The sequence below is a fragment of the Mustelus asterias genome, chromosome 8 (genome assembly GCF_964213995.1).
Source record: "Mustelus asterias chromosome 8, sMusAst1.hap1.1, whole genome shotgun sequence".
In the NCBI taxonomy this organism is placed as follows: domain Eukaryota; kingdom Metazoa; phylum Chordata; class Chondrichthyes; order Carcharhiniformes; family Triakidae; genus Mustelus; species Mustelus asterias.
Window position 1 is genome coordinate 76,816,001 of NC_135808.1, and position 9,959 is coordinate 76,825,959.

General features: G+C 41.4%; 1 protein-coding gene across 1 annotated transcript; it reads right to left on the reverse strand.

The window, feature by feature from the left end:
* Positions 1 to 653: 653 nt before the first annotated feature.
* LOC144497908 (uncharacterized) lies at positions 654 to 9,665 on the reverse strand. The gene is made up of 3 exons (XM_078219352.1): positions 9,001 to 9,665; positions 7,679 to 7,784; positions 654 to 1,747 (listed from the first exon to the last, which is right to left on the reverse strand). Exons 1-3 carry the CDS (start codon positions 9,382 to 9,384, stop codon positions 855 to 857), a joined length of 1,383 nt encoding a protein of 460 aa, XP_078075478.1. The 5' UTR covers positions 9,385 to 9,665; the 3' UTR covers positions 654 to 854.
* Between the last annotated feature and the right edge of the window lie 294 nt (positions 9,666 to 9,959).

Sequence of the window (9,959 nt, forward strand, 5' to 3'; positions counted from 1 at the left end):
AAACTGAAATATTGGCCCGGATTCTGCCAAAAAAAGACTAAGCACCCAACAGGTGGGAAAATGAGAGATTTTCCTGCCTGTTGTTTGGGCATACTTAGTGAAATGCATCTCCGGCACTCTGTGCTCCACAGAGTGCCCCAGGGGGATTCACGCTGGTAAGTGGGAGGCGGAGCCTCATCTCACTGGAGAGACCAGCAGCATAGTGCTCAGATGGCCACTGCCCATGCGCTGATATACCAATATATCAGTGGGGAGATCAGCGCATGCGAACTGCCCCCCCCCCCCAAAGCTGACCTCCTGATCGCTGGCTTCCCAACACCACCCCCCTACCCACGCCCCCCCAACCCCTGGCTTCACAACCTTCCTCCCCCACAGGCCCCCCACTGATGTCTCCCAGCCAGCGGCACTACTCAAGCAGTGCAGCAGGCTGGGAGAATTGCCCCCGTTAAATCTGTTTCTCTCTATACAGATGCCACCTGACCTGCTGAGTAATTCCAGCACTTCCTGCTTTTATTTAAGAATTCTCACATACGTGGTACTTTGTTTTTTGATTTACACTGTTTTCAAATATAATTAACACCTGTTGGAAGAAACATTCTAATGAAGATATGTTGAATATAAAAGAAAATAAAAATACCTCCTCAATCAATGTTCAAAAGACAAGAATCATAAGACTGTTTTATTTACAGCAATTAAACAAAAAGTGAAAAAAAATCAAGTTACAAACTTGCATCTTAAATGTGAACAGAGCAACAGGCACTTTTTAACATAGCTGCGCTAGACCTTCTTCCAGGAAAACATAAAATCTAATTCAAGATTAATCTTCTAAACTGGAATGAAACTTGTCTGTAAATTTATGTTTTCAGAAGAGATTCCACGGAAAATGGTAGCAGCTGTTTGGTCATTTTTCCTTGACTGTGAGAACAATGTTCCTGTGTTTTCTTTGTAAAGTGCCTTAAAGTTTCTCTTGCGATGAAGCTGTCTGGAGCAGATTTGTTCCTTGGCTCAGGAGCTTCAGGTGAATCTGGGGGTAAGTAATTTTTCAATGAAATAAGCTCTTCGGACACACCTGTGTGTTGTGTAGTTTGTCTCTGAGTGGGACAGAGAGCTGAATTTTCATAAACTGTGTCAAAACCTTTTGTAACTTTTGCCTGAGTGCAGTAATCTCTGAGACTGGAACACACTTCCTTTGAGGTTAACTTTCCATGTGATAGAATTGTCTGTGTGGGATCCAACTGTTCAGGTAAGTTGCTGTGATGGTGGACACTGTTTGGATGGAATGCTTTGTTGACTGCAGTGGACCTCTGCCCCCATAGTGAAGTATAGTTTGATGCTTCTTCAGAAATGCAGCCTGCCATGTTTCCTGAATAAGAACCTTTGGTTTGTTCAATGTTTCTTTGATAACACTGAGAGCCAAAGTCCCAGAGAACAGGGCTGGTGTGCACAAGAGGAATGTAAAAATTAAATAATTCCCTGGATGCTGAAGGGTTAATTTGTGACGGGTCACAGAACTGATTGTAGCTGAACCTAAGTAGATTGTACTCAGGAATAGTTTCCACACAGGGTCTCATGAATGCTTGAACTGCTGTAAGTTCCTGTAACTCTCTCTCTCTGTACTCTCTCTCAAGCATCACACTCTCCAGCTCCTTGTCTGCAAATGCTCTCCTTTTCCTCATTCTGTCACTCAATGGGGGTAGAACGAAACGGTTTGGACAGGAATAACTGTCATCCTGTGGAGGCCGATAACCTGCAGAGAAAATGCAACACTATATATGGTGTGGAAATATTATCTAATAAGAACATTAACACACTCCTTCTATACAATGGACAATATCCAGTGTTAAGTTACAAAACTACATCCACAAAATAATAGAAAAATTATTTAACAGAAATGACATAAAAATATTACTCTGGAGGTAATGTATAGAAGTGACAAATGACAAATACTTCAATGTAAACTCAAAATTAAAGCAAAGATTGAAATTAATTAATTAATTCAGAAACTGTCATCAAGCTGGGGTTTTAAAATAGGCCTGTTTGTCTCTAATAGTAGTGGTAAGGAATTACTGTTGTACTCAAGCACATGGAGATTAGCTATACACATGGTAAAATACAAACACACTTTAAAGGTATATTTGTATAAAAATGCCATAATAATTCAGGTCAGGTTTCCACGTGACTTGTGGACACACTGGGTGCAAGAGGTGGAAGAACAGCTTAAGCAGACTCATAGCTGGGCTTCACTCCAAACAAGGGAAAACTATATTCCAGAAATGCCCAAGAAATCAGCACATTTAATTTACACGGTCAACATGTCACAAACTACATGGATGATGAGTGTCATTTGACTCATCTTAATACATCATTCCAGAACAACCATTTCTCCTCCCATTGTTGCATCTACTTGTTTCTTAAATAATTCCAAGGTTCTCTTTCAAGTGCTGATTACTCTGCATAAAGAACATTTTGATCTTAGTCCTAAAGTCACTATTTACTAGGTCAAAGCTATGTTCCCTAATCTTATCCTGTCGTAGGATTCAGGATTAATCTTTTTCATGCAATTACTATATCGCATCTCTGAATAAGATCACCTGTCAGGCATCTCTTTCCGAGGCTTTCCTCATCACTCAGATCCTGATATTATGGATACGAACCAACCAGAAAATTGTAGGACGAGATCTTCCCAAAAAAATTCTAAATACCGAACTAGCGAGAAAATAGGAGAGTTTCAGACCCATTTTTTGGACGAGTTGAAAATGCAATCCTGTGACACTCTGATACTTTTTTGGACAGCAGTGTGATTCTTATCAGTAGGGAGGACAGAGTCTAAGCTCGCCGGTGAGGCTGATGCAGACAGCTCAGGGTGCCATTGTGCAGGCGCCTTGATCTTCCAGTGAACTGGGAGATCTCCTACCAGTCCACCCCACCCAAATGAACACTGCCCCCCCCGCTTGCCAATCACTCCCTGTGCCAGTCTTTCCCACCCCCCGCCACACTGATCACTCCCTGTGCCAGTCCCTCCCCACCCTCCCATCTGCAGAGTTCCCACCCTGGCGATCCCTCCACCCCCCCCTTCTGCAGAGACCCTCGCTGCTGATCACCCCCCTGCAAAGCTCCCCCCTTTGTCTCCCCTATTGCAGAGATCCCTCCCCCCACTGTAGAGCTCCCCCCTGCCATGCCCCCGTGTCATAGCCCCATCTACATTCAGGCTTCACCCTACAGGCCCCACCCCTTGTCACTGCCCTGGCGCAGTTATGCTGCCTGGTGGGCAGTGCCAGGTGCCCAGTGGGCACTGCCAGGCTGGCACTGCTCCATGGGCATTGCCCTGCCCTGCCCCTGACCATCCAGGGGCTTCAATGGCCTCCGAGCTCCCTGGCATGGCCATCACATCCCCATTGGTGGGGACCATGAATGATTCTCATCGGCAAGAGGGGAATCATCCGGGAGGCCAGAAACAGCCATGCCGGGCGCATTAATGTGTCATTAATTTTTAAATCGACTTTGCCACATGACTGGGAAGATGGCTTTTGATGTGAGATTGGTTCGCACCTAGTGCGAAAGTCTCGCACGCTCTTCCCAGCTCGTTCACCGATCAACTGGCACAGTGGGCCGGAAGATCGCACCTGTATTGTTCAATAAAGTTTCCTCTGACTTTCATTCTACTGTTTGAGCTATATAATCAACATTCTATTGGCTTTGTTGATTGCTGTTCTACATTGTTTGGACATGTTGAATGTGGAGTTTATTAGGAGTTCTATGTCTCATTCAACTTTTCCTTAACCATTCCAATACCATTCATGAAGTCTGCACTTATCCATTTTTTCTTCTTTATTTGTCTGATTTGAATTTCATCGGCCATTGTTCAGCCATGTATATGTTTTAGTTAGCTCATTTTGTAGTTTTTGGGCAGCCTTTTTCAATTCCATTGTCTTTGCAGGTTTAGTATAGTCTTCAAATCAACTAATTGGTACTAATTTTCAGAATCCAAGTCATTGATGTAAATTTGAAACTAATGATCTCAACATTGAGTCCTGGGCTACCCACCCAGTACTTCCCACATTCTGCCCTTACACCTCCCACCAGATTGTTATCTTATCTTCAATCAATTTATTATCCATGCCAAGTTTTGCTCTGAAGTTCCACTGTTTTGAGCTTAATTAATAATCTTTCAGATGGAGCTTTGTGAAACATATGAAATTTTAAGTGCACCTTGTAGTACTTTAGTCGACTTAAGTCGACGGTATCACTTCATTAAAGAAATCAAGGAGCTTGGTCAGGCAAGAAATTAGTACATGTTTAAAATTGTGTTGACTGCTGTTTCCTGTGTTGATGTTGCATCAAATAAATCCTCCTATCAATTCCATTATTTTCATGGAATCCAAGTAGGATTAGCTTTTAGATTTAGGTATCACCTTAGGCAGTTTGCAACCTACTGTCGCCTCCCTAATGTCATTGACTCACTGATAATGATAGCCAATGCTACATAAACCTCCTTGCTAGTCTTTCTCAACATTCTAAGATGAATACAATCTATCCCTGAGAATATGTTTGTTTTAGATCCTATCAGTTTGTGCAGGACTTTAATTTCATTTATATCAAATAAAAACAGAAAATGCTGGAAAATCTCAGCAGGTCTGACAACATCTGTGGGGAGAGAATAGAGCCAATGGCTGGATTTTTACTGGCACGCCCTCCTGAGGCTTGTAAGATCATGCCTGAAGCCAACGGGGAATGCTGTTCTGCGAGCCTCGCCCAGCCCGATTTCGGGGTGGGTATGCCGGTAAAATCAGGGCCAATGTTTCAAGTCTAGATGACCCTTGGTCAGAGCAGCTCTGATGAAGGGTCATCTACACTCAAAACATTGGCTGTCAGACCTGCTGACATTGTCCAGCATTTTCTGTTTTTGTTTCGGATTCCAGCATCCGCAGTATTTTGCTTTTATCATTTATATCAAAGTTTTTAGTTCAATTATGTCTGCCCTCATGAATACTTGGGAGGGCATAATCATTAAGAATATTTACTAACCTAGACTCATAAATTGATTAATTTAAATTAAGAGTATAAAATTTAATCCAGCAGTGATTATTAGTCTATTCTAGGCAAAGTGATTTCACTTAGGATTGTTTAAATCATGAAGGATAGAGGTTAACTGAAAATGAAGAGTGAAGCAAAGGGAATTGCTGTGTATAAGTATCCTCCATTAGCTTGCTTATAGTTCCCCAGAACAGCACTCTACATTTGCAGGTTGAACAATTATCAGTGAATATGTGATTCTGTGGTTTCCTATTGTGAAGATCTAGGGGTCAAAGAGAGTGAACTATGAAATGTTTATTCTGCAGCTAGCAGTCTAAAGCAAATAGTTGCAGTATCAGTTCTATGTAGTCAGCAATTCACTTCACTCTTCCCAGGAAACAGCTTTGTGGTGGCACGAAAGCAGACATTTCCAAAACTGCTCTCATGTTTGTTAAAATGCAATTATTTTAGTTCATGTGAGTGGTAGAATTCACTCTGTGCATTTAAATTACCTTTAGGTAGGTTTGAAAAGTAGCTAAAGTTTGATGGACACCCCTGGAGCTTTTAAAACCAAGTTTGGAACCAGAATTCTGTTATATTCAATGTAGTGTCAACCCCAAGTAGTATGACAACATCTTCATCAAAGGTTGACACACTATTTCTCATCAGAATAAGTTCAGGTGGCAACTCCTGTTCTGAGGCGTTTCTATTACTGTAAGAAGTTTAACAACATCAGGTTAAAGTCCAACAGGTTTATTTGGTAGCAAAAGCTGCACAAGCTTTCGGAGCTCCAAGCCCCTTCTTCAGGCTCACCTTACTGTGTTTACCCCAGTCCAACACCGGCATCTCCACATCGTTTCTATTACTGCCAACGCTTGGCATCGGCTTTCAGTATTCAGTTATAAAACACTCCTCGATCAAAATAAGTTTGTAGATAAATTCTTCTAATTTTAAATGTATGGGCTGACTTTTAACTATGAAAAACCTAAAGAAGCAAAGCATGCACGTTTGTACCCACTAGTCAAGCTCTCAAGCTCGGCAGTATGGGAGATGCCGCAAAGTGCAGATTGCAGTGTAACTGGGATCTATCTGCTGGCTACATATCGCCCTCTGTCGATACCTACCCGAGGTTAAATTGCAGGAACAAGTGTGCACCTTTCAGGGAAAGAAAACATTCCATGGCCTTCACAGAGATATAAGAAAATAAAAAGCTGTGATATATTAAGACACATTCCAATATGCGCATAAGTACATGTGGGCACAAAAATATATGCTAGCACTTAACAGATGTAAGTTGCTGTTCTACTGTTCTTTTGGTTCGGTGAGCCAGCTGTCTTTTATGTTGTTAATCTCTCTTTCATTGCCTGCTAGCAGACGACTCCGTGGCAGTATAACAGACTACCAACCCAACGAAAACAGATTCAGCAGCATCACCTGGAGAAGTTGTCTCACAGAGCCCAGGCTCCTGGGATGCGAATCAAAGAACAAACAGTACAACACTCAGAAACCGCCTCACACACCAAAAGTACACCCACTCACACAGAGAAATACGCAGATAGAGAACTAGGTACACAAATGTGCATTCAGACCTACAACACAGATTGAACCGATATAAATTAAAACATTTGCCTTATAAAAACGGGTGAGATATCGGACCAATGACTTAAATGCCACAGATCTGTGTGACACATTGGAAATATGCTAAAACGCCGTATGTAATACGATGTCTACACAATGTGACGATCAATTGGCAAGAATTAAAAAAACGGGTTAGAAAATCACTAAAAGCCTCGTCAGGTTAGCGACCAGTATTTTTTAAGAGAGTCTCTGTATAATAATACGACAGAGAGAGAGAGTCAGGATTTTGAATGGCGGATGAGGAATAATTTTCCGCCATGGAACCTTATACGAATTCTATATAATACATACACGCGTATTTCATATATGACAGAGAGAACAATATGGCCAGAAGCAAAGTCATTTCAAAATTGATTTTATGTTTAGCCAATACATCCGTGTTCTGGTGTGACCTGGCAGTCTTCATCACACAGATTATTGCATTAATTATAAACCTTAATAGACAAAACTATGTCAAAGAAATGGAGAGAAATGAGAAGCAGGTCAAATCGGTCTAATCATCTTAATCTGTTCATAATTTCTGGTTGTTGCAATATAAATCGGGGATGCAACTGCTATTTTATATAATTGTTGTATAATGTAGTGTTTCTTATTCTTTGATCTGGACCATACTTAACATATTTCTGTATTTCACTGAAATTAAGAATGGACAGACATTATGCAGTTTTAAATGAAATGCGGAAAGTCATACAATGCATGCTATACTGTTCTTGGGGAAAGGCTCTAACTCATGCCATTACTTTTATTGTTGAGATCCTTGGGAGAAGGATCGAGGCAGGAGTACAAAATTAAAGGAATAGGGCAAAAAGACAAAACAAATAAAGGATTAATGGTTGGCTTGAGAAACCAAGGTTGTGTACTGATTTGTGCGGATGCTAATCGGTTTTTAATGATATAGTGTCATTGCAATATCTCTGCTAAATATATACATTCAATATAAAAGTACCTGATTATAGAGACAGAGTTAGTCCAGATAAATATGTGTTAGTGATTGCCAGTTGTACCTCTTAGGAGTTTAAAATATTACCTTCCAGAATGCTTTTAGCCAGGAGGCTGGGAGTCCGAGGGTAACGCTGATAAGATGTTCTGCGGACTGAGGCTGTGGACTCCTTGGCACTCACGCCTTTCTTTACCTTTTGAGACCAGGAATTATGTAATTAATTCGTCTATTAAATCATCATAGAAAACTTATCAAACAGTGCAAGCTCCACCGTCCGAAAATCAACACTAATAACAACAACACCCTAATTATCTATTTGGCCACTGGGACAAGCTTTGTACTGTGAAATAAATGAACAGCTTCCGAATAGTCATCGACAGTGCTGTCCTTACTTAGTATTCGTCTTTTGAATCGTTCGCGGTTTTCCTAAAACCGTCTTGAAGTTGCTCGCGTCATATTGGGAATTACAAGTTTAAAGGTTTGTTTTCCCCAACATGTTGGACATATTAGAATTTGTCTGCGCTTTAGATCGAGTACAGTAAGAAGTCTCACAACACCAGGTTAGATCGAGGTCAGGGGGATTTTTTGAGAAATTAATTTCTATACTCTTTCCGGAATTAAATATAATTATTAATGTCATTAGATGTGTCCATGTGAATGGAGTGAGGTAATTGTGTCAGAAGTTTACATTGGCTAAATGAAATGGCGTTTTAAATCTATTATCGTCATTTGAAGGAGCTTTTGACTTCATCTTATTTCTTGAAGTAGCTAATAGTAATTACATACAAAATAACCCTAGAAAATGTAATTGTGTTTATTAGGAAATAAATTATTCTGCTCATACTGCCTACTTATACCACGTGTGCAACACGGTGGATAAAACAGACAGGTGTAATTTATAAAGTAACCGGCTGATGGGAGAATTTCTACAGAACCGGCTTCGGAATAGAAATTCTTATTAAATTGGTGCACTAACGTGAGTTTTAAATCATATTTAAGTCTGTTTAAATTCATCTTGTGCATTTCAATAAAACATTTCCGAGATGAAATTTAAAGATCGTGCTCAACAAAATTGAGTTTGTTCCCACAACCTGTTCCTACTCCATTAAACCCATTCTAAAGTTGCGAACCTTACCTGTAAATTTATGTTAAACAACTATTATAAAGCCAAGTTCTCAACTTGCTGACACTGAGTTCATGTCGTTATAGTTACTTGACTCAGGCTATTTTGGAATCCGTGTATTTGCATTTCAAAAAAACACCCTAGATATTTAATTAATCATTGGACAGAAAATCCAACAAAAGTACTTAATATTTCTGGTGGTTGAATACTGTTTGAGCCTTAAATTAAAATGTGAAAGTACAATTTTAGTGAAACAGCTCACTCCTTTTTTTCCATCCAGTCTCACCTCTGTGGCTTGCTGCCTCCTCAGAGCTACCTGGGCTGCCATCACCCTTTGCCTCTCCACCACCAGGAGACAGTTGGTGCAATGGCAGTCTCTCCAGCGGCAGAACCTCTTGTGTCCTTTCAAACAGGAGACAACACCATGGTTCCTGCAGCGAGCGCACTTGGGGCTCCTGGCCAGTCTGCGTTGCTCCGGAGCTGGCTTCTTTGCCTTCTTGTCCGCATTCATCACCCGCTCCTCTTCCTCCTTTTCCTCTGCGCGCCCCAGATCATCGCCTCGGGAAAGGCAGTTCTCCAAACTTTCCACATCGATTTCCTCTTCGTTCATCCCATCTGCGAGTTGGAGCTGCGAGTCAGCCTCAGAGGATTGAACAGACATCTGGAGCATTCTGGCTGCTCACACTGGAGAGAGAGGCTCGATCTCTGCGAAGTATTGGAACTGTCGGATTTGGTGGTTGTCAGTGCTATGTTGTAGTTGGCCTCAGATGGTAGCTGGGCGTTAACTGGCAGAGCGAATCTACTTCAGACTTTTCTTGACGTTGCTCTGCCTCCAACTTTTATTCTTGGGGTGAAGCGGCGCAACATGAAAACTCAGCGACCTCCCTGTCCCGCAAGTATCCCGACCTGCTCATACTATCTCTTACGTCTATCGCTGCTTTAAACGACCCTTCCCTGCATTTGCCACCCTGAGTAACTTAACCACTCGCAACGTCACCAGGAACCTTGCCACAAGCAGACTTAACCCTTAGGGTGCTGGTTTCATTTTATTCCTTTACAATCCAGACTGTTCGGGACTCCTTCACCTCTGTCTCCCATCTTCGAGAATAGCCAATAAAGCTCTGAAAAAGGTAGTGGAGCATTAAAATACTAGAACATTGCTGCAGTGCTTTATACAATTAAATTTACGTGGCTGACTTTGCGCGGTTTCACACTGCTTCACGAAAATGTATACAACATATATGA

What these genes read in the sequence shown, in the direction of transcription:
- LOC144497908 (XM_078219352.1), bottom strand. Translation starts at nt 9,384, where the DNA reads ATGCTCCAGATGTCTGTTCAATCCTCTGAGGCTGACTCGCAGCTCCAA. An exon ending in GGAGGCAGCAAGCCACAGAG is followed by an intron (nt 7,785 to 9,000) that starts GTGAGACTGGAT and finishes TGGTCTCAAAAG; the next exon opens with GTAAAGAAAGGCGTGAGTGC. An exon ending in GGCTAAAAGCATTCTGGAAG is followed by an intron (nt 1,748 to 7,678) that starts GTAATATTTTAA and finishes TTTTCTCTGCAG; the next exon opens with GTTATCGGCCTCCACAGGAT.